At 39.1% G+C, this 23,185-nt stretch overlaps 10 protein-coding genes across 10 annotated transcripts; 6 read left to right on the top strand and 4 right to left on the bottom strand.

Annotated features, from left to right (window-relative positions):
• Positions 1–118: 118 nt before the first annotated feature.
• On the bottom strand, positions 119–904 carry SAPINGB_P000048 (uncharacterized protein; the record flags this gene model as incomplete). The annotated part of the gene is made up of 1 exon (XM_031994773.1): positions 119–904. The coding sequence occupies one exon, from the start codon at positions 902–904 to the stop codon at positions 119–121; it is 786 nt and encodes a 261-aa protein (XP_031850664.1).
• A 160-nt stretch (positions 905–1,064) lies between these two features.
• Positions 1,065–2,555, bottom strand: SAPINGB_P000047 (uncharacterized protein; the record flags this gene model as incomplete). The annotated part of the gene is made up of 1 exon (XM_031994772.1): positions 1,065–2,555. One exon carries the CDS (start codon positions 2,553–2,555, stop codon positions 1,065–1,067), a length of 1,491 nt encoding a protein of 496 aa, XP_031850663.1.
• A 554-nt stretch (positions 2,556–3,109) lies between these two features.
• SAPINGB_P000046 (uncharacterized protein) lies at positions 3,110–4,369 on the top strand (the record flags this gene model as incomplete). The annotated part of the gene is made up of 1 exon (XM_031994771.1): positions 3,110–4,369. The coding sequence occupies one exon, from the start codon at positions 3,110–3,112 to the stop codon at positions 4,367–4,369; it is 1,260 nt and encodes a 419-aa protein (XP_031850662.1).
• A 91-nt stretch (positions 4,370–4,460) lies between these two features.
• On the bottom strand, positions 4,461–5,483 carry SAPINGB_P000045 (uncharacterized protein; the record flags this gene model as incomplete). The annotated part of the gene is made up of 1 exon (XM_031994770.1): positions 4,461–5,483. The coding sequence occupies one exon, from the start codon at positions 5,481–5,483 to the stop codon at positions 4,461–4,463; it is 1,023 nt and encodes a 340-aa protein (XP_031850661.1).
• A 3,408-nt stretch (positions 5,484–8,891) lies between these two features.
• On the top strand, positions 8,892–9,254 carry SAPINGB_P000044 (uncharacterized protein; the record flags this gene model as incomplete). The annotated part of the gene is made up of 1 exon (XM_031994769.1): positions 8,892–9,254. One exon carries the CDS (start codon positions 8,892–8,894, stop codon positions 9,252–9,254), a length of 363 nt encoding a protein of 120 aa, XP_031850660.1.
• Positions 9,255–10,016: 762 nt separating this feature from the next.
• Positions 10,017–12,077, bottom strand: SAPINGB_P000043 (uncharacterized protein; the record flags this gene model as incomplete). The annotated part of the gene is made up of 1 exon (XM_031994768.1): positions 10,017–12,077. The coding sequence occupies one exon, from the start codon at positions 12,075–12,077 to the stop codon at positions 10,017–10,019; it is 2,061 nt and encodes a 686-aa protein (XP_031850659.1).
• A 583-nt stretch (positions 12,078–12,660) lies between these two features.
• Positions 12,661–13,455, top strand: SAPINGB_P000042 (uncharacterized protein; the record flags this gene model as incomplete). The annotated part of the gene is made up of 1 exon (XM_031994767.1): positions 12,661–13,455. One exon carries the CDS (start codon positions 12,661–12,663, stop codon positions 13,453–13,455), a length of 795 nt encoding a protein of 264 aa, XP_031850658.1.
• A 935-nt stretch (positions 13,456–14,390) lies between these two features.
• SAPINGB_P000041 (uncharacterized protein) lies at positions 14,391–16,679 on the top strand (the record flags this gene model as incomplete). Its single annotated transcript, XM_031994766.1, has 1 exon — positions 14,391–16,679. One exon carries the CDS (start codon positions 14,391–14,393, stop codon positions 16,677–16,679), a length of 2,289 nt encoding a protein of 762 aa, XP_031850657.1.
• Positions 16,680–17,766: 1,087 nt separating this feature from the next.
• SAPINGB_P000040 (uncharacterized protein) lies at positions 17,767–19,897 on the top strand (the record flags this gene model as incomplete). Its single annotated transcript, XM_031994765.1, has 3 exons — positions 17,767–17,781; positions 17,945–17,984; positions 18,768–19,897. The coding sequence occupies 3 exons, from the start codon at positions 17,767–17,769 to the stop codon at positions 19,895–19,897; spliced, it is 1,185 nt and encodes a 394-aa protein (XP_031850656.1).
• A 757-nt stretch (positions 19,898–20,654) lies between these two features.
• On the top strand, positions 20,655–22,763 carry SAPINGB_P000039 (uncharacterized protein; the record flags this gene model as incomplete). The annotated part of the gene is made up of 1 exon (XM_031994764.1): positions 20,655–22,763. One exon carries the CDS (start codon positions 20,655–20,657, stop codon positions 22,761–22,763), a length of 2,109 nt encoding a protein of 702 aa, XP_031850655.1.
• Between the last annotated feature and the right edge of the window lie 422 nt (positions 22,764–23,185).

Genomic DNA, 23,185 nt, shown 5'->3' with positions numbered 1-23,185 from the left:
TTTTGGTGCTCAGCCAAAAATTACCCACGTGAGCCAAACTCGTCTTTCATTTGTGTAGAGATAAGCCCTCCTTAAAAATATATCAACCCTTGCCTTAAGCCGCATCTTCTCGAAGCTTCTACAGCCGCATGTCGGGACCAGGCCTCTTCCACGGGGCTCGGCGCGAAAACCCGAACCATGGTCCTGATGCATCAAGACCCTGGACAACTCCTTTCTGGGCGATAACATGTTCAATCCATTTGGTAATGTGTGGGAACTCAGAAGGTACATCGATGCCTATCAAAAATGCCATTGTGATCCACCCAATGTGTGCAATGTCGGCAACACACACCCGCGACCCCACCAACACCAGCGGGTCATCACCAGGAGCATGCGATTTTGCTCGGGCAGCCAAATGTCGCTCCAACAATCTGTAAATTCGACGGGTCTCGCCTATGTAGCGGGTTTTCAAAAGATTGCGCTCTTGCTCAGTATCTTTTTTTGATGGGAACACAAAGTGACGGTTGGCCTGGAGCTGGAGTGCACCAGCCTCAGAGACTTGGAAAAAAAGCCATGAAAGCTGCTGTGGGTACTCAGCTGAATCCACCGGGTAGCCCAAAACCCGGCCCTCCGGGTCGTACTTGGACAGCAAGTATTGCAAAATAGCACCAGATTCCCAGATGACAATGGGCGACGATGATCCGTCTCCAGCATCAACTAGTGTTGGAACAGTTCCCTCCGGGTTAAGCTCAACATACCACGGAGACTTTTGAATACCCTTAAGGATGTTGATATTTCGTACAGTGTATTTAACACCAAGAATTTGTAACGCAATCGACACTTTAACGGCATTGGGTGCAATGAAACCATATAATGTAATGCCCGTTGGGGTCGGGCGCATTTCAAGAGGAATGTTTTCAAACATCTCAATGTTTAATGATAAAGGAAAGAAAGAAAGAAAAAAAAAAAAAAAAAGATAAACTCGATTTTATTTTAGAACGAAATAGCAAAAAAAAGGACCTTTATATATATTTTAAACTTAACAAATTAATACCCCACATAATACAAATAATTTTTGTTTTTATTTACAACTTGACACCAATGTTAACAGTGATGGCCTTCTTGACAGAGTAAATGTCAAGACCGTAAGTGCCAAGCTCGGTGCCAATACCACTCATACCAAATCCACCGAAAGGAACGCGTGGCGAAGCAGTGTTATCACAGTTAACCCAGACAGAGCCTGCTCTAATGGCACGAGCAACACGCAGACATCTTGAATTGTTCTCTGAAAAAACAGCCGAACCGAGGCCGTAGGTTGTATCATTGGCACGGGTAATAGCCTCCTCCTCAGTCTTAAACTTGCTAATGCACACGACGGGACCAAAGATCTCCTCGCGCATGACAGTCATAGAGTCATCAACATCGGCAAAGATGGTGGGCTCAATAAAGTAGCCCTTTCCGGTGATCGCATTGCCACCAAGAACAACGCGAGCACCCTCAGACTTGCCTTTCTCAATGTAAGAAAGAACACGCTTCTGTTGCAGAGCAGAAACCTGGGGTCCCTGGAAAACAGAGTCGTCGAAAACATCGCCGACCTTAGAAGTTTTGATGGTGTGCTCCTTAAGAGCCTCGACAAACTTATCGTAAATAGTATCTTGAACATAGATACGGGAGGTAGCAGAGCAAATCTGACCCATATTGCTCATGATACCAATATGCGCCCACTTGACCGCCTCTTCAAAGTTGCAGTCATCAAAAACCAGCAGTGGTGACTTGCCACCGCATTCCAGAGTAATGTTCTTGAGAGTGTCAGCACACATCTTCATAATCAGCTTGCCAGTGGCAGTGGAACCAGTAAAAGCAATCTTATCGACATCAGGGTGTGTGCAGAGAGCGGAACCAGCAACGGAGCCGTAACCATTGACAATGTTGATGACACCAGGAGGGAAACCAGCCTCGGCAATAAGCTTACCAACATAGAGCATTGACAGGGGAGTGTTCTCAGCCAGCTTCAGAACAATGACATTGCCGGCAGCAATGGCGGGGCCAATCTTCCATGAAGCCATGCCAATGGGGTAGTTCCAAGGGATAATCTGGCCACACACACCATGAGGCTCATGAACAACGTATGCCAGTGTGTTCTTATCATTCTCGCAAATGGTACCGGAACGCTTGTCGGCCCAGCCGGCAAAGTAGCGAAACAGTTGAATGGCTCCCTCAACATCTCCAGCAGCATTCTGGGCCTTGGGCTTACCAGAGTCCGCTGCTTCAATGGCAGAAAGAAGCTCCAAGTCACGCTCAAACAGATCAGCGAGCTTGTAAAGCAACCGTGAAATCTCATCAACGCTGTAATTCTTCCAAACAGTGTTAAATGCAGTTCGTGCAGCCTTCACAGCCTTATCAATATCGCTGGCATCAGCAGCATGAACTTGTGCAAGTTCCTCCTCTGTAGAGGGGTTAACGACCTTGATGGTCTCGCCCTTGGCAGAAGGAACAAACTCGTTGTTAATAAAGAGACCCGTGGGTTGCTCATATTCAACGCCATTGGGTAGCTTAACAGTAATGGAGGTGGCCATTATAATTGCTTATTTCTGGGAATTGATTGTAAAAGAGTTGAAATTAAAAAAAAAAAGATGGTTCGTTGTAGAGTTAAAAGAAAGAGGAAGGAAAGAGAAATAAACCGAATAAAAGTCTTGAGGAGGGGTTGGTCCTTTTATACTTTAGCCAGTTTTGCCCCAGGATAAGCTCCACACATAAACCCGCATAGACCTTCCATGATCACCAACCGTTTTTTTCAAATGGGCGCGCGCTTAAAAGTAACTAAATCTTCACCACTAATTTCCCGCCACCGTATTCTCAAGGGTCTATTATAAAATCCGCTCGTCTATACCATTTGTAGTAATTTTTAAAGATTACGGCTGCTTTGTCTGATTTTGGAGATGTTAATAAAGATGAAAAATCAATAACCTTTATTTCTTGATTTTATATCATGATCAGCCATTTGCTCCCATGAATTTGTACAGGTGTGAAAAAAAGAAAAAAAATTTTCCAATTCTTTTTTTTTTTCTTATTCAGCCACCACAATATTTTTTTTTGAACTCCATCAAAGTAACTGGACCCGGTTGCCATAATGCTCGCTCGTCGTTGTCATGCTGCAACAACTAGAGCGTGGACGCCGCTTCTTGCATCATCGTCATTCTTGCATGCGCGCAGATCATACATTGTTTTGGCTATTGAATCCTCTTGTGACGACGCGACAGTAGCTCTCATAGATCGGAAACCTTCTGGCCCTCCTGTTCTCATTGAACATGTTAAGGATTCTTTAGATAACACAGCTGCAGGCGGAATCATACCTCTTGATGCTCGTAATCACCATCAAGCTGTACTTGCACCCATGGTGCGTGACCTTATGATCCGGCATAATATTTCAAAACCTGATTTACTCTGTGTGACGCGTGGTCCAGGAATGATTGGATCGCTTTCTGCTGGATACAATTTGGGGAAAGGTCTTGCTGTTGCGTGGGACATTCCTTTTGTCGGTGTCCACCATATGCTCGGCCATCTTCTTACACCACGGTTTTTCCAAAATCAAGACATCCCTCAATACCCATTTGTCTCATTGCTAGTTTCTGGCGGCCATACCATGCTTGTGCTTTCTACATCTACTACCCAACACAAGGTTCTTGCCAATACCCTTGATATTGCTATTGGTGACATGCTTGACAAATGTGCACGCGAACTCGGAATCACCGGATCCATGATTGCACGCGAAATGGAGGCATTTATTGCTGCGGACCCTGATCCTAAAACAACAGCCCTTTCAGTCCCAAAAGCTTTACAGTTCCCCAACCCTCTTCAAAATAAACAGGGCCGGACTGGCATACTGGCATACTCGTTTGCAGGGTTTATTACAAGTTTACGAACTTTTCTGGAAAAGTTCTTCCCAGGAACTGCTCGAGCATCCGACTTACCATTAGAAGCACGTCGTGAACTCGCGCGTAGAATGCAAAACGCTATATTTACTCATGTGGTTACAAAATCAAAAAAAGCCCTAGAAAACGCGTTTGAAACTGGCCTTATTCAAACTGGAACTGGACGTCCCTTGGACTTTGTGTGTGCAGGTGGTGTAGCGTCCAATATGACGCTAAGATCACTTTTGGTAACTAAACTACAAGATAAGTTTCCTCCAAATTCAATTAAATATCATTTCCCACCACCAAAGTGGTGCACTGATAATGCACTCATGATTGGCTGGGCCGGAATCGAGCTTTGGGAAACGGCACGGTTGCAAACAGATCTTTCAGCTCTGCCTACGGCAAAATGGCCTATTGAAGAAGTCTTGGATATTGATGGCTGGGTGCCCCGTTCTGAACAAGAAAACAAAAACTAATAAAAAAATACAATACCCCATGTACATATTAAATGATAGAATAGTGAATTTTTAATATTCACAAAAAAAAGCCCCATCCAATTGCATATTTTTAGCCATACCATTGCCCACTAGTTGGTGCCGCAGCTGAAGCTATCGGTTCACGGTGTCGGATTACCGGTGTAGTTCCCTGTAAGTCAAACTCTTCTAGCAGCCCTTCGTAGGTTTCCATATCAAGATCAAAAATCATTTGATTAGTAGGTAATGTCTTTACTTCGTTAAGCACTTTCTGTCGCTCTTCTGGATCGTCAGGAAGTTTGATGTAATAAATAGATGGAACATCTTCTTCATCCAGCATAATTCCGGCTTTTCCGTCTCGTACCAGGAAAGAAATGTAAAATAAATTCTCCACAGTTTGTGAAAAGGATAAAGGGTTGAAAGAAAATTCAATCAAACCTAAAGGGCTATCCTGAGTAGCATCTTGCTGAACTAACAATTCGTAAATTTCGTGAATCAAGTGTGTCATCTTATTATTGTCCTTTTTGACATCAGACATTTCGATAGTTCCGACCTTGGACGCAGGTCCTGTCACTTGTCTTTCCCGCTTGGTATATTGTCTCTGTTTTCTTAAGTGGTATTCCACATCCATAGGTCCAATCATAAAACTACCAGACGGTGGTCGAGCACACCATTTAGTATTTTCGATCCCCAAAATTTTTATACCAGCCGTTAATGAAACATCTTGAGAGTCTGGATCCGAGCTTCGAATTCTTCCATCGTCAGAGGCGCTAACAAGATACTTGCGAACACCACTAATAAAATCATGAATGTTAAAAGCCGCCGATGAACCAAGTTCTAAATTTCGTGCAGTTTCTGCTGTCAGCTTTGAAGTCAACTGCAGTGTCTCCATATCCAAAACGGCCTCATTTGTCCTGTCAACATTAGTGTAGACTTCGTCAATGTCTCCGATTTTACTACGCAGCTCTTTGATAGTATCGTATTCCTGGCCCTTACGCGCTCGAGGATCTAACATTTCAAGCTCTGTCTGAATCTTTCGGTACATGACACGAGAAAACTCTCGCGTCCGCTCCTTCTTCCGCTCTTCTGATGCCCGATTACGCTGCGTTGTCGACATTATATGATATCCTTCGGAGTATATGTGGTAGGTATTGTTTGGTGATTGGAAGAGTGTGTTTTTATTGTTTAGTTTTTATTCTTGTTTACTTTTGCGTTTCTGCAATTTGGGACCATTTTTAGGCATAAGGGTTTAAAAATTAAAAAATAATTGTAATCTTTGACTAATACAATAAATCCCTAACCCAATTTATTATGAAATTTGTCAACTTCGACTCACTTTACACTTCGGACTATTTTCCAAATATATACACTGTGAATTAAGACTGCATAATTTATTGGATGGTTTGCATTGTATTGCACAAATCTCTCGAAACAAAGTTCGCTATTTAGCTGCTACTAAACATGAATCTCTCACAGTTTTGAGCGAATTGTAATATCTTAACATAGAACTAGCTATATAAGATATGTATCGTTTTTTTCCTTTTTTAAAAAAAGCACAATAGTTAGCTGGCTGGCTGGCTGAATCAAAAAAAAAAAAAAAATTCTTTCAATTAGCTTTCTGTGTTATAGCACAATCGAAATTCAATACAATGGTACCATATTTATGATAATCAATTTTGACAACACTAACAATTCGATTAAGTTACTACAATTCTGGTAGTAGATGGAACCCTATTAAATACTTGCGTCATAAAAAAGCTGGGTTTCACATTTAGTTAGAGGCCAGCAAATTTTATTTAAAAAACAAATGATGTTGAGAAGAAAACTGGGCTGAATAATTATATTTACTATTAGTCTAGAAAAGATATTTGAAAAGCTATGGTGTATTCAATTAAACACATCTTTTGTTACGAAGAAATACCTTTTTATAATACCTACGTTGGTTATCTTGATTCTCATCTAAGCATTTGTCTTAAATAACCAATATAGCATCCATTAGATCTTTATTTTGGAAAGTATTCAGAAGAGCCATATAAAAACAATGGATTAGAAATAACATTACATTATCCAGCAACCGTAAAATTCTCCCTGAAACAAAATACTTCTTGATTTTTACATTTCATATTTGCTACTTAAAAATGAGTGCTCTGAAAACGAATTATTTGTTGAAGAAAATATGTTACTGACTGAGTTTTATTAGAGAGAGATATAATTCCCACGATTTTTCAAATCAAACCACATTAAAAGGGTTTAAGAATATTTATTGAGAAAAAGAAAAAAAAAATCCAGTTCTTGAATTTCCCAACTTTGAAAAAATTGATGTTAGTTTTTTTCTATGATATAACTTTTAATTTTGTTTTTGGAATAATATCAATAAAGTTAACTTGAGACCACCAAATCTTTACGCTGTTGATATGTGGTACTACGAAGACTTGTTGAAAGATCATTTAAATGAAAAATTTTAGAATATTTATTAATCAGAGAAAAGAAAAGAGCTAAAACACAAAAATGGTCTATCAGTTTTAAGCATATTGGGTTTTTAAAAATCTTAGAATAAAACAATTTCCTGTATTTCAAAAATATAAAGATGATGAGGACTAATTACTATCAAGATTTAACTCTTAGAAGAACTTTTGAACAGTCTAATGAGACTTGATTAATCGGATATACCATAACTTATGAGAGATAGAATCGGTTTTTTTTTTTTTTTTTTTTTTTTTTTTTTTCAAAGGTTATATAAATATATATCACTTCCATCAACGTTATAATTTTTGCTCCTACTATAATAAATTTATGTTTTAACTATATTTTAATTTGGTTTCAACATTGTATCTCCAATAGCCTGAAATTGAAAAACAGAGTATTAAAAATCAAAATGTACCCAATTAATTTCCACTCGCCACGATCAAGGCTTTAATTTTATTTCTTTCCCCATCCAAGTAAAGGAAAAACCTACAATATCTTGCAAGCCAGTTAAACTGTTTGAAAGAGTCAAAGTGTCAATTATAGAGATATTCTTTTCAATATTTTTCATTTATTTTCTAGCATGATACACTCAAGCAAAAAGTGCCTTACGATTTCCAGCTTGCCATACTTGCAGTTGTAACTATGTTTTTTAATACTGAACCTTTTGAACCCATACACCCGTTTACATGATCAGTGTGAAACTGGGTAGTGGTGCTCATCATACTTTGACAATCATTCTTCATATTTTTAAATGTTAATACACTTCGACTTCGTTGTTATATTATGATACTATTGATCGTTCTTACTTTACTCCTAATTCCTCCATTACTTGTTTGTTTCAAAATTTTAATAGTCTGATTTTGTTGTTGCTTTAGTACAAAAGGCATAATGCTTTTGCCTTTTTATTTTATTTTCCATTATCAATTCTCTGCATTTTTTTGCGTTATTACCATCCTTATTGCTTATTTATTTTTATTCAATGGTTATAAAATTATAAAACATTAGCATTTATGCTATCCTTATCCTTATTTGTTTGTTTGTTTGTTTTTATTCAAGGGTTATCCTTATCCTTATCCTTATTGTTTGTTTGTTTTTATTCAAGGGTTATAGAATTATATAACATCAGCATCTGCGCTATCCTTTTTGTCCATACTATATATCTTTTCATTTTCATAATAAACTTTTAATTTTGGCTTCAACATTACATCTCCAACAGCCCGATCCTTATCCTTAAAACAGTCAATAATTGCGTGACTTTTAATTATTTTAAATTGAATAGTTTCTATGGGTTACATTTTTAAATCACGTGCCTGGATGGCCAAGTTGGTAAGGCGCGTCACTAGTAATGACGAGATCGTCGGTTCAAATCCGGCTCTAGGCATATTTTTTTATTGTTGGTTTGTTTGTACTTTCTTTTTAAAATAAACATGAAAATCTACTGATTAAGTCCCTTGACAAGATTATTTATTATCTCTTACTTCAATGTTTAAGCTGATAACACTCATTATAACGGTGTTTAAATGTGGATGAAATGGTACTTTTTTTTTTTTTTGCTTTTATATAAATTTATTGTTTTTATGTTTTTTCACTTTAAAAAAAAAAATATCACGGGTGCACCTAAAACAAATTTGTGCAGGGCATATGGTTCAAACGTTTAAGTGCCAATAGTGCCAAATATCCCCAACAGAATTTAGTAGGGATGAAGATATTTTGAGGATTTTCACAAACTTTTAGTAAACTTTTGGCTTGTGACTGGCGACATGCTTTACAAAAAGAGTACGAAATTTTTTTTTCTTGATACAGCCTTGTTATGTCCTAATTAGGGCTTCAGAATGGATGCTACAAAAAGGACCAGGGGATCCTCATGAGAATTTATCATGAAGGATTATGGTTATGAATGGATAATCTGAAGATGCCAATAAATCATATAAAACTGTAAATAATAGACTTGTTCAAAAGGAGATATATATATATATATATATATACTGAATAATCCCATTGAATTTCAATATTTTTCATCTCCAATCATTATTTTCTCATCAAACTTTCACCCCCAACAATGTTGTCACAAAGTATCAATCCATTTATCCCCATTAAGCTTACCAACAGCGTGACATTACTGATCGTTAACCCCGCACTATACGGTGTGTTTTCAGGCAACCAGGTACAAGAAAAGGCAGAAAGTGATGGTGAACAGCAAGAGCTACAAAGTTTCGGGCCGATAAAAGAAACTAATGTGGTTTTTTTGCCTTTGTTTTGGTGGAACCCGTTCACCCTCAAGGTTGAAATGATTAAACAAAAGCCTCAGCAGCAGCAAACAGAAGCTGAGCAGAAAAGCAATCAAGAAGCAGTTCAAGAGCCCGCATCAACAAATGTGGTTAAAGCTACTGTTATTAACATTCCGCTCTGCGTAGTTGCTTAAGTTGACATATATAAATGGAAAGCCCATTTGGGCTTCTGTTTAGTGCCAAATTTCAATAAATATGCAAAATAAATTCTAAGAATTAAATTAAATTCCAAACAACCAAAAAAAAAAAAAACTAGTCATTAAGGGTCTGGTCAGGTAAGATATAAAAAAAATAGCAATTAGTTTATTTTCCCTCCAATGAACATTTTTTTTCTTTTAAGGACCAACATTGGATCGCAAAAGCATCTCTAGGTGTACAAGACCTTATTTATCAAATTTGTCTTGAGTAAAAGCATCATCCTTTTATTCCCCAGCTTTTTAATTTTTTGTTAATTTTTTTTTTTTTTTTTTTTTTTTTTTGATACTGAGATACTTGCATCGCTAAAAACTTCCTAGGAGCACTTTATTTTGAGTAATTTTTATAGTTATTACATGTTAATGTGTACCATTTTTTTTTTCATATCGTTCATGGAAGAAACCCCACTCTTTTGATCTAATATTTGTTTGAAGGTTTAATTGTTGGAGAAAAAAAAGCAAGCCATAAGAAATTTTTTTAAGATTTGCAAAGGATTTTCACATGAATGCTGTTTTTTTATTTTGTTAGACTATCATGGAATTAAAATCCCATATTCATACATTTGCGTTGTTCAATAAAATTATGCAATTATTCCCCAAAAAACCCCACGACGAAACTGAAAAGTACATTTGAATTAAGATTTAACCTTTTTAAAGAAAAAGTATGGCCCCGGGCCTATCGTATATATAACAGAAACATCATCATCTATCGCTCATTTCTACATCTTCATGCTTGAAACCTTCCCCAGATCCAACCACTATCCGCTGCTTTAGTCCATTTGCGGCTGAGTCACTATCCCCAATAGACGTAGACAATCCGGAACCTTGTACCACAGATTTATTAACAGAACCTTCATCTGCATTTTCCCGTATGCTCTGGTGCTCTGTTTCTTGCTGTTGTTGCCGCTGGCTCTGATTTTGACCCGAAGCAAGACCAACACGACCAAACCGGTCACACCAAATCTCAGCACGCTCAAGGGTCTCGTCTACAATTGCAATAATAGAGCCCAACATTTCAAGGGCTTCAGTGGCTAATGACAACACACGGTTTCCAATTTCTGCATCCGTGTGGATCCGTTGTCGCTCCTCATGATTGAGCGTTGTAGAACTACAAGTGTTGGACTCAGAAGAAGCAACAGAAGTTGAAGGAGTCAAGTCACCGTCGTTGTTAATATTATTGTTGTTCGTAGATGAAGGTACACCACCTTGAAGAAGAGGGGAATCAGAATCGTCTTTGGGTGAGAAAGATCCACTAACTGTGCGAGAGCTTGAGAGTGACTGTTGTCGATTCTTAGATTCTAGAGACACTGTTGTGGAATTTGTGTGAGCTGGTGAAAGCATAGACTCTATAGTAGGTGTATTTGAGCCTGTTCCAGTTGTTCCAGGCGTTGAGCACCGGGTTGAAGTCCCTGAAACGGGGTTAGAGGCCGAGAGTGACGATGCCCATCGAGCAGGAAGCCGCAAAATGTAGTTGCGGACATGAGTACGAGCAGGCTCGGGGAGAGAGTTTCCTGCGTATGTTGATAGCGCAGAAACAACCTTGCGGATAGTCCAAACAATGTCTCGTTTTATGGAGTTGACTTTTTGAGTGAGAAAAGCGTTTCGTGCTGTTTTGGTGCTATTGTTGGGGGCAGGGCCTGTTGAACCAGGGGTTGTAGGGACATGGTTTGCAGCAATAGACTGGGCCAAAGCGGCAGCGCGTTCCTCTTGTAGGATTTCCTGGAGCTGGTTAACCTTGGTGGCGATGTGAGTGTTTGCGAGTTTCAGTAAATGCAGGCAGTATCTCAAACGTTGTTTGTTGTCAGATGATAGAGATGTGGCGATAGAAGAGGCCGTAACCAGCATTCCTTGCCATGTGGAACGCTGTTTTTTCTTGACAGGTGGTTTCTCTCTATTTTGTTCCTGATCATATGAACTATTGAGAGGCGGAAGAGTCTTGTCGGAGGCCCTCAGCGGTGGGAGGGTTGGTTTGGGTGAGTTTGTATTCATGCGAGAAGAGATGACTGATTCAAGTTTTTCTGCCGAGTAACGGAATCGTGGGGAATAGGACTTGCTTTGCTCGTAGATTTTTGCGGCCGAGGATACCAGTGGGTTTAAAAAGCCTGGTGTGAGTTTACGTTTGTTTGCGGATTTGGGTTTCGGGGTTGTGGAAGACAAGTTTACTTTAGTTGAGGGGTCAGATGGAGTTGAAAGAAAGACGGCAGAGTCAATACTGGGGAGTTTCACTTGGGATGAGGTAGAAGTAGAGGAGGACTGTTGTTGGGGGAGCATATCTGGAGAGCCAATAGTGGGGGAGGCTAGGGCTGAAGAGAGCACTGGAGGGGACGCAGCAGGGGAGTTGTATGCAGATGAGGACGAGGTCGGTGGAAGAACTGGAACATTTGCAAGGTTTGATGGAGCAAAAGAGGTTGATGAAGATACCGAAGATGATCTTGAATGGTATGGAGAGTGTCTGTTTGCCATAATTATCGAGGAATGATGATTTGTATGGTTGTTGTTATTGTTATTGTAAGGTGTTGCAACAGACTTGCTTGTGGATTGTTTGTGGTTAAAGGAGTCTTGAGCAGAGGTTGAAGAAAGATGTGAAGGTCCATTACAAGAAGATGAAGATGAAGATGAAGATGAAGATGAAGATGAAGATGAAGATGAAGATGAAGATGAAGATGAAGATGAAGATGAAGATGAAGATCTCAAGCTCTGGAGGGCCTCAGCAGCCAGCTGAATGTCAGATGAGTCTGAGGAAGGTTTGACAATGCGGTCCATTGGGATGTTTTGATGAGAATAGTCAAAAGCCATGAAACAGAGTCAGAGATTGGATTAGGAAAACAGGTTATGAATAATTATAGAATAAGAGGGTTAGAAGTGAGTATCAATATAAAAACAAAAAAAATAAAAATAAAAATTTTAAGAAGAAAAGAAGTGTTTATAAATGATGGTTTTATTTATATAAATAATAATAAATATATAAACAAAAACTACCACTTAAAAAAACCTGCGATAACAGATGAGCAGCAGCAGCAGCAGCAGCAGACTTTTTGTACACGGGTGGTGATCACACTAGGACTGGAGGGTTTCGAAAGAATTCTCAAAAAAAAATAAAAAAAATAAAAAAAAATGAATGTGAAAATTTCCCCCTGCGGCTTCTCCGCTTTTGTGACATTACAACTTATGGTCACGTTAAATTCACATGACTAATTTTGGATTTTTTTTTTCTCTAAATCTTCGAGATCAAAAATTTTTCCCTTATCCATTTAATTTTTTATCACAAGTCTTTTTCATATTTTTGGACATTTTTATATTTTCAAGAATCCTTAGTTCTTTTATAAATACATATATACCCTTTAAAATGGTTTCCAAGGATCCTGTTCCCTTTAAGCCCTCCCACTATTCAAACTCGTCCGATTCCAAGGAACGCAACTCGTACATTGGCAAGGTCAAGTCTGAAAACATCAACCATGTCCCACAAGCTCCTCCCGCACTTTCTTCCAAAGACAAGGCAACTCAGCGCCTGATTGTTGTGCTTTCTAACGCATGCATTGAATCGATTAAGATCTCGACCTCAGGCGGTGACCGGTATGCTCTGCTCAACTGCGATGACCACCAGGTGATTCTTAAGAAACAAAAGCGCGACATTGCGGATGCACGCCCAGATATTACGCACCAGTGCCTACTTACACTGCTAGATTCGCCCATTAACAAGGCCGGTAAACTTCAGGTTTATATTCAGACTACCCGTGGTGTTCTCATTGAAATCAATCCTACAGTCCGTATTCCACGTACCTTTAAGCGATTCAGCGGTTTGATGGTTCAGCTGCTCCACAAGCTGTCCATCCGATCTGTGGATTCGGAAGAACGTCTTCTCAAGGTCATCAAGAATCCCATCACCGACCATCTCCCCACAAAATGCAGAAAAGTTACTCTAAGTTTCGACGCCCCTGTCAAGCGTGTCCAAGACTACGTCTCTACCCTGGATGATGATGAGAGCTTATGTGTCTTTGTGGGTGCCATGGCTCGCGGTAAGGACACTTTTGCAGATGAGTATGTGGATGAGAAAATTGGTGTTTCCAATTACTCTCTCTCTGCTTCTGTGGCCTGTAGCAAGTTCTGTCATGGCTGTGAAGATGCTTGGGGTATTCTATAAATGATTTTTTTCTTTAAAAAAAATTGCCTGTTCATAGTTTTTTTTTTCTTGTTCTTTATGTTCTTATCATCAACCCATATTCCCTTCTCTTGGTTCGTTTTTGTTGTTTTAATAATGAGTTATATATATCTTTTACATATAATATGATTATAAAAGTTCTTCTTCCCATTTGATTCCAATAATCTTTATTTTTCATTTCATCTTTTTTTTTCTTGCCACAGTCTATCCCTTTTTGTTTACATCTCGGAAGCTTGCCACGCGATGACTTTGCCTTTCTGGACTCGGAGGAACGTGCACGTTTTCTCATTGTGGATGGTCGACAAGAAGGCCAAAGCCCATTGTAATACATTTGTTACACAGAAAAGGAATATATTTCCCCAGTTAAAAATATAAAGAAAGAAAAGAGAATTTTTCATTTAATGACCGATTAAAAACTTCAATGGTGGCTAAAAAATTTTTTTTTTTGAAAAAATGTTTTTAAAGTTGGTGATTCTTTACGGCTAATGCACGCTGGTATCACACCTAATTAGGTGTGTGATAAAAGTGTGATTATAATCACACTTTTTCAAGCATTTAGTTAAAGTGTCCGAAGTTAATATATATATATATATATAATGATTCTTCTGTTTTTTTTTTTCCACAGTTATCAAACCCATAAAGCATTTATTAGAATCAAAATCATGCATGAGCTTGCTTTTAATAAACTTGTTGTGAATTTTTTTTTTTTTGCCTTATCGAAAATGATGGGTTTGTGGGGAAAGTCTTCACACACTGTTCTTTTGTAAATGGTTAGTACTTAGAGGATTACATAATGGGCCACCATGTATTTTGGGAGGACTGAATTGGAAGGCTATTAGAAATATTTCAGCCAGGTCATCATCACAATACTTCTTAACAAAAAATAAACATAACTACCATTTAACGCATCCACCCAAATGGCATCTCTCGACGCTTCGTTCATCTCAGGAACTGACGACCTGACGAATACGACAGCGTCCTTATCGATTACTCCTGAGTCGACTCCATTGGCCCGCCCTGATAATGCGTTTTCACAAAAAATTGCGTCCATTCTGTCGACCTCGTACACGGACCCCTCTGTACGCCAGGCAATCACGTCTCTAGACAGCCGAGTACGTGAAAACACTGGGTATGCCAGACGACACCTACGATACAATACGGAAGCGGAAATCATAGCGGCCAATGGCCTTGCTTTGAAAGACTACTCAAAGCTGATTAACAAGCTAGAAACAATTGGGTCGACCATCACGCAGCTAACACAGTCGTTTAATGACATGCAGACAAAAACAACAGTAGCAAACAGTACAACTGACGTCCTACTAACAGAGGCAAAAAAGTTAATTGACCAAAGGGATTCTATTAAGGTTAAGCAAGTATTGCTTGATGCGTTCAAGGCCAAGTTTGTTGTTTCTGAGCCGGAAATCCAAATCTTGACACAATCGAGCCACCCCATCAATGATGACTTTTTCAGCGCACTGCAGCGGGTAAGAAAAACACACTCTGATTGCCAGGCTCTTTTGAGTACTGAGGATGATGAGCAAATGGGTTTGGACATCATGCAGAAAATGACGCAGTACCTGGACAAGGCTTATGACCGGCTATTTTTCACTGTTCAGCGGGACCTCAAGGTTGCAGTTTCCGGGTCCAAGTACTATGGATTGTACAAGGACGAAATGACGATGCGGAAACAACTTTCACAGTCTCTTGCTGTTCTGAGCGAACGTCCAAACTTGTTTCAGTCTGCGCTGCAGTCGCTTGCTGAATCACGTAACAAAGCTCTTTCGACCAAGTTTGTGGACGCACTAACAACGGACACGCGGGTAGAAAAGGCGATTGACTTTTATGCTTATGACTCTCTGCGATATTTGGGCGACATGCTTGCGTATGTTCATGCGGAGATTGTGAATGAACGGGAAACTTTGACGTCACTTTTTGAATATAGCTACCAATACCACAAACAGCATGAAAAGCTTCAGGACACGGACCCGGACTTGGAGGCAATAGCACTAGAAGGTCTGATTGACCCAGAGGAAACAGTAAACCAGCTTTTGGATAAGATTACTAGTTCGATGATCAAACCTCTTAAAACTCGTGTTGAGAGTGTGATTGCGTCAGAAACACGGATACCTCTTGTGTACAAGTTGATTGATAAGCTACGGTTTTACGAAACTATGTACAACAAGGCATTTTTTGCAAAAAACAATAGCGACCCTATGACTGCAACAACAAGTTGCAATACACCCGAGATTATGAGAGCCTTGGAGGGGCTTGTGCAACATGGCTGGAGACAGTTTTCCAAGTGTCTGGAGGAGGTTATTGATGACATTAAGGACCGGTTGCTTGTTGGGTCACCGGACCTGCAGTCTCCTGAGTTTTTGAGTGAAGCTATGGGGAGTTTAAAGGAGGTGTTGCAAGCATATGAGGCTAGTATGGTGACGGGTACCGGCGTGATTGTTATTTCTGGAGATAAAACGAATGGTAAAGAGGGCCAGGAAGAAGAAGAAAACAATATTGTGGACCCTGGAAACATTCAAAAGATCATTCAAGACATGACAGAGCCGTTTCTGGAATGCTGCAACCGGATTGCAAGCGACTTGCCGGACAATGAATCAGAGTTGTTTACAATTAATTGTTTGGATGCCGTGAAGATGGTGCTGCAGTTTTATGATACAATTTGTTTGGTGAAGATTAAGCAACTGGATGGACGTATTGAAGAGATTTCAGATGTGCTTGTTGAGCGACAACATAGAAAGTTTTTGGAGGAGTCTGGATTACAACCGTTGATGTCCAAGGTCCATGAATATTATGAACTGACTACAACCCGCCTTAAACAACAGCAGGAGAAGAACGAAGAGGATAGTAAACAACTGATTTCAAGGATTGCAGAGCTTAAGGTTGCTATGCAGGATGGACCATTGAGCAAGGAGAAGCTTGCTGAGTTATCATTTGGACTGGATAATTTTCTTCCCTCTGCGACGATGGAGTCTCTATCATTCTTGTTTCGGTTGGCATCTCCACGCCTTGCCCAGAACATCACGATGCGGGCAAGTCAGAAGTTTGCGGCTGATTTCTCTGAGTTGGAGCGGCTTGTGCTGGACATTTATAGTGTGGAGGATAGTAAGATTTATTTCCCGCGGACGTACAAGGACGTTTGTGTTTTGTTGGCGATAGTGGACGACACCATGTCGATTCGGTCTGTGCGTTAGATCTGAGGAGTATATACATTATATAAACGAATCTAAACGAGGATGTTTGAAATCCAAACGGCGGCTTTTGAGGAGTTAGTTGGCCGCGTACACAAAACAAGGTGGGTGATGAGAATAGCGTGTGGGGGGATTTGAAAGGGAGACCTTTATTATTGTTATTATTGTTATTATCATTATTAAACACTAATCCTCGGGGATAAAAAAGAGGAGAAGACATTGCATTTTCAAAAGATTGAAATGAGGGAACTCCCCTAGGGCAAGTTGAAAGCAGGCATTAGAATAACCGACTATTAAAATGACGACATTACCTTTTTAAGGACAGCCGCAAGTCTTGATTGTCCCGGTCGACCGGCACATGCTATGGAATCTCAATTTAGGTGGAGGTTTTAGATGATGGGGTTTGATTGATGAGTTCTGTTGAACAACCGCTTTCTTCTGCTATAGATTTTTTTTTTTGATTGTTTGTGATATAATTTTTTTAATCAAACAATTTTAGAATACAATCATGATTTTAATTTTAAATTAACAATTTTTATGAATAAAGAGGTTTACTATTATTAATTGGTTATAACTGAATATTGTTATTTAGAAATTTCCCTAGTTCTCTAAAAGGAGGCGTGCACCAAAGAAAGGCTGCCTCTCCACACATGCAGCTGAGTAAGCAACCTTATTGATGATTTTCTATGGCTCAAAAAAAAAAAAAAAATTCTCGGTGGGTTTTTTTTCTTTTATCTTTCCCTTCTTTTTTTTTATGACCAATTTTTTGAAATCCAATTTTTATATTTCATATATAGATATATTATTTATATATATATAAACAAACATTATCTCACAAAAATCTTTTTTTCCTTCATCTATTCTCATTCTTACCAGTAATTCTCATCCATTACTACATCTTAATCAGCAACTCACGCCATTTAACTACCGCTGATATCAATCGATCAATCAATCAATCAATCAATCAATCAATCAATCAATCAATCAATCAATCAATCAATCAATCAATCAATCAATCAATCAATCAATCAATCAATCAATCAACCAGCAATAGCACTATCTTCAACCGACTCCAATCTTTTGCTAAAAAATGGGCAGACCTAGAGTACGTTTTTATCTCAATTTTTAATTTCAGAATACCTAATCATTTGATTTCAAAGACATCGACTTATCAAACCATTATGTTATTGATTTTTTTCTCACAGATCAATAAGGGTCCTTTTGTTATATCTTAACCAATATCAAAACTAACACCTCTTTCTATCCAGCTCATCATTCTTGTTCGTCACGGTGAATCTGAAGGAAACTGTAAGTAATGTGCCCTATTTCTTTTCTTTTCAAATCCCATCCTTCATTTCCTTAGCGCTCAAGATTCTCTCCATAACTTCTCTTGTTTCTTCCTTCTTAGGGTCTCAATTTTTTTAATATTTTTTTTTTCTACAGCAGCGTCAGCAATTGAATTTTTTATACCAATTTTTAAAGTGCAAAAGTCTGCGATAGAGTAAATTTAATTTTATTTCATTCATTCATTCATTTCTCGATTTCTTGATTTCTTGATTTCTTGATTTCTTGATTTCTTGATTTATTTTTTATTTCTCTTTCCGGGTTGATCAAACTACCAAATTGTGTTATTATTAAAGTAAAAGATTTCCCCACCCGCTCAACCGTTCTGGCTTCTAGATTTCATTTTATCATTTTTAATCAATATAAGAGATTCATGTGCGGTTCTTTCTTTTTTTAAATTTCAAAAAAAAAAAAAAAAAAGGTTTTTTAGCTTTATATTCTACATTCTCCATAAAATGACCTACCCCATAATAATACCACCAAAAATACCTGAAAAAAAACTAAAAAAATCCCTCCACTCCCCACTCTCCAGTTCCTCTATTCCTTTGTCGTTTGACCCACTGATTATACCTGACAATATATCATTTGACTACTGTTTGGTGATTTCATATAAAAGTTTTCCTACATCTGCTTTCTTTTTGGTGGCGAACAATTGAAAGTGGCTCTATTTTTTTTCTTCTCTTTATTTTAATTAAACTCTATGGACTTTGTGCCTCTGATCACATTACTAACTTTTTCTTCTCATAGGCGACAAATCGGTCAATACTTATACACCAAACCACCGAATCCCTCTCACAGATCTCGGCCATAAACAAGCCCTTAATGCAGGCGAACGTTTGGTGGATCTGCTAGAACCAGATGATAACCTTTTGTTTTACACTTCTCCCTACAAACGGACCATCCAAACTACCGAAGGTCTTTTGGAAGCAGTTAAGAAACACAACATAAACTACAGAGTACACGAAGAACCAAGATTACGGGAACAAGACTTTGGCAACTTTCAGGGACCAAGTACTGAAATGGTCAAGGTCTGGAAGGAGCGCGCCCATTATGGTCACTTCTTTTACCGGATACCCAATGGTGAGTCTGCGGCAGACGTTTATGACCGGGTCGCTGGTTTCAATGAGACGTTGTTTAGGCAGTTCAACACAGAAAAGTTCCCCTCGGTCCTGGTCCTGGTGTCGCACGGGATTTGGTGCCGAGTCTTTTTAATGAAGTGGTTCCGGTGGAGTTATGAAAAGTTTGAAGCATTTCGGAACCTTGGCCACTGCGAGTTTTTAATCATGGAGAAGGGTGAGGATATTGAGCAAAAATACACTTTACTGACACCTCTGCGAACATGGGATGATCCTCCGGAAGTGTTACTGACATTGCCCAAACTTGAGCGTGATGAGACCAGCAAAAACTCAAAGAGTCTTCGGTATAAGGATATTCGAACCAGGGATGAGACGTCAGTTCAGAAACAACATGAAAAGGATGCACGAATCCAGGAAGCATTTTTAAAGGCGCAGCAAGACCAGCCACAAAACAAAGATTTACCATGCAAAACCACTATCAATCAAGGTGCTGAGAGTGTGCTAGGGCAAAAAGATCAGAAAAAGCAGCTATGCGACGATGCTATAAAGGGAAATGTCGAGTGTCTTGACGAGAATGATGAATCGGCCTCACATTTGGCTTCGGATAGTACGCCGGAGGAGTATTCTTCGGAGGTGGAGGACGATGACGACGATGATGTGGAAAGCATGCGTAAAAGTGCAAGTGCTCGGAGTGATGCGAGCTCAACTAGCATTGAGGATGTGGAGTTGAATGGATCCAAGTCAGTGGCCATTTCCGCAGCCACTACAACGTCCACACCTGCAGTTCGACAACGCTGTTAGTAGTAGACTATATTTTAAGACAATGAGGGGAAACACTTTTTTCAAATATATATATTTTCCGGATATTAAATATCTATAAATTTTTATGGTTACTATTTTATTTTATTTTATTTTATTTTATTTTATTTTATTTTATTTTATTTTATTTTATTTTATTTTATTTTATTTTATTTTATTTTATTTTATTTTATTTTATTTTATTTTATTTTATTTTATTTTATTTTATTTTATTTTATTTTATTTTATTTTATTTTATTTTATTTTATTTTATTTTATTTTATTTTTTTTTTATTTTATTTTTTATTTTATTTTATTTTATTTTATTTTATTTTATTTTATTTTATTTTATTTTATTTTATTTTATTTTATTTTATTTTATTTTATTTTATTTTATTTTATTTTATTTTTTATTTTTTTATAATATCTACATCATAAATACACAATTATAAATTGTTTATTTTGTTAAATTCCGGTGATCTTTTGAAGTGTTTTTTGTAAACAAAAAGTTTCGACGCCCCACGCAAACAGTGTCATTAGAGATTTCCAAATCGGGCAGAATGTAAACATGTAAACAAACCCGAAACAAACTTATCCAACCAAACAAACAACAGGCAGCAGCAGCCATTCGAAAAGTGGATTTTTTTTATAAATAAGTTCTGAAATAATCTATTTTTTTTATCTTTTCTTCTAAACTTATTCTTATTCAAACCAATTTTTTTTTTATTTTTTATTTTTTATTTTTTTAATCTTGACAAATATGTCTGGAGACTCACCAACTCGTCTTGGTGGCTTCCAAACTTCGCCACTTAGAAACTTCGATCAACCTGTCTCGTCGTCACCAACCCACGGCGAATCATTGCAGTCCTTGCGTTCCGGTGGCAACATTTCATCTCCAACAAACAGTGCCTTTACTGGTGCTCCTATTACCTTTGGAACACCACCTTCGCCAAACAGACCTGTCTTGCCTCTTTACGCAAACAACTCAAGCCCAACCCACACCAACAACAACACTAACAACATGAGCCCACAAGCTGCAGCTGTCAGCGCAAACTTTAGCAACTTGGACTCGGATCCCGCAGGCATTGTGTCTGGTGTGCGTGACCTAAACATGGGCTCCCCTACAAGAGGCACGGCACCCAATTCGCCGACCCGCTCGAGTCCTTTGAGAGAGTCCGTGCCAGTAGGGAATAATAACAATAATAATAATAATAATAATAATAATAATAATAATAATAATAATAATAATAACAACAACAACCCGTTTATTGGCCAAGTAGGGGGTGAAACTAGCTACCTATATGCTGGGACTCCTCCTCAGCAACCGCAGCAACAGCAGGTATTGGCTGTTAACAATAATCCAATCAAGGAAATGTCAATGGAAGACTACGAGAAGCTTAACGACCCAAAGGTCAAGCGACTGGTCGACGTTGCCCAACTTTACTTCTTTGATTACTACTTTGATCTGCTTACTTACGTTCATGCCCGCCAACAACGCTTGCTCCGCGCAAAAGCGTCCCTGGCTCAGATCCCGGATCCTGCTGAACGTAACCGCCAGTTGGCATCGTACCTTGGACGCGAGCGTGTGCAGTTGCGCAAGCGCCGTGTCAAGCTCAAATATGGTGACTTTAAGATCCTCACGCAAGTAGGCCAGGGTGGTTACGGCCAGGTGTATCTTGCACGAAAAAGTGATACCAAGGAGATTTGTGCTCTCAAGGTTCTCAACAAAAAACTTCTCCAAAAACTCGACGAGGTTCGCCATATTTTAACTGAACGCGATATTCTCACAGCTGCTAAATCTCCCTGGCTTGTCAAGCTCTTGTACGCTTTCCAAGATTCCATGAATGTTTACCTTGCCATGGAGTTTGTTCCAGGCGGTGATTACCGTACCTTGCTCAATAACACTGGTATTCTTAACCCTCGTCATACCCGCTTTTACATTTCAGAAATGTTTTGTGCTCTTGATGCTCTCCACAAGCTCGGCTATATTCACCGTGATTTGAAGCCCGAAAACTTTCTAATCGATAGCACTGGCCACATCAAGCTAACAGACTTTGGTCTGGCTTCTGGTGCCATCTCCAAGGAACGTGTTGAAAGTATGCGTATCAAGCTTGATGCTCTTAAGGATATGGAAATTCCTTACCGCTCGGTAAGTGAGCGCCAACGTATGTACCGCTCTCTGCGAGCAAGCGACATTACTTATGCTCACTCGGTTGTCGGATCGCCTGATTACATGGCACTCGAGGTGCTACAGGGTCGCAAATATGATTACACCATTGACTACTGGTCACTCGGGTGCATGCTCTTTGAGACTCTGGCCGGATACCCGCCTTTTGCCGGAAGTACTCCAGACGAGACGTACGCTAATCTGCAACAGTGGAAACGCTCTCTGCACCGACCGCAGTACGAAGATGGCCGGTTTGTGTTTAGCGACCGCACTTGGGACTTGATTCAACGGCTCATCACGTCGCCACGCTACCGATTCCAGTCATTTGACGAAATCAAGGTGCACCCGTATTTTGCAGAGGTTCACTGGGAAACTCTTCGCCAGTCGACCCCGCCGTTTATTCCGCAGCTCGATGATGAGACGGATGCAGGGTACTTTGACGATTTCAGCAATGAAACGGATATGGCAAAATACAAGGAAGTTCTTGAAAAACGATCTCAGGTTGAGTCGCTTTCTGATCGCGGTGTGCCTTTGCCTTCTCGTGCTTTTATTGGGTTTACTTTCAAGCACCAGAAACTTCACGGGGCTGGATCTACTACCGGTACTGGAGGGTTTGACGATGGGTTTCGGCAACAACCTCAACAGCAACGCAGTTTCCGGTCTCGCCGAAACGTGGATTCACCCTTTGACACTATTTTTTAAAAAAAAAGTTTATGTGCTGTGCACACAAACAAACGTCGATTTGAGTTATTCTTTTATACTTTGGACATTTATTGAGATAATAATTATAATTAATTTATTTTGTATAAACGAATCGTTATCATTCAACAAAAAATGTACCGTTTCGTGCCCTGAAGGACATAAAATGACATTAATTTTTTTAAAGGATCATGAGCATACTCCAATGTTTAATGTATTTAATGTGTTAAGGTGGAGGAAGCCAGACACTTGATTAGGATTTGGCTCCGTTGACGTCTTTTTCTACGGAGATTCCGCACAAATCACAGTGGTAAACATGCTCACACAATGATAGCGTGGTTTTCACTGTCCCGCAACAGGTACATGTCTTACTTGTGTACTCTTCACTCATCCTAGAAAGTCTCACTGGTTTTTCGTAGAAACCT

This window comes from Magnusiomyces paraingens (assembly GCF_902498895.1).
Source record: "Magnusiomyces paraingens strain CBS 517.90 genome assembly, contig: contig1, whole genome shotgun sequence".
In the NCBI taxonomy this organism is placed as follows: Eukaryota; Fungi; Ascomycota; class Dipodascomycetes; order Dipodascales; family Dipodascaceae; genus Magnusiomyces; species Magnusiomyces paraingens.
This window is presented reverse-complemented; position numbering and strand designations above follow the sequence as displayed.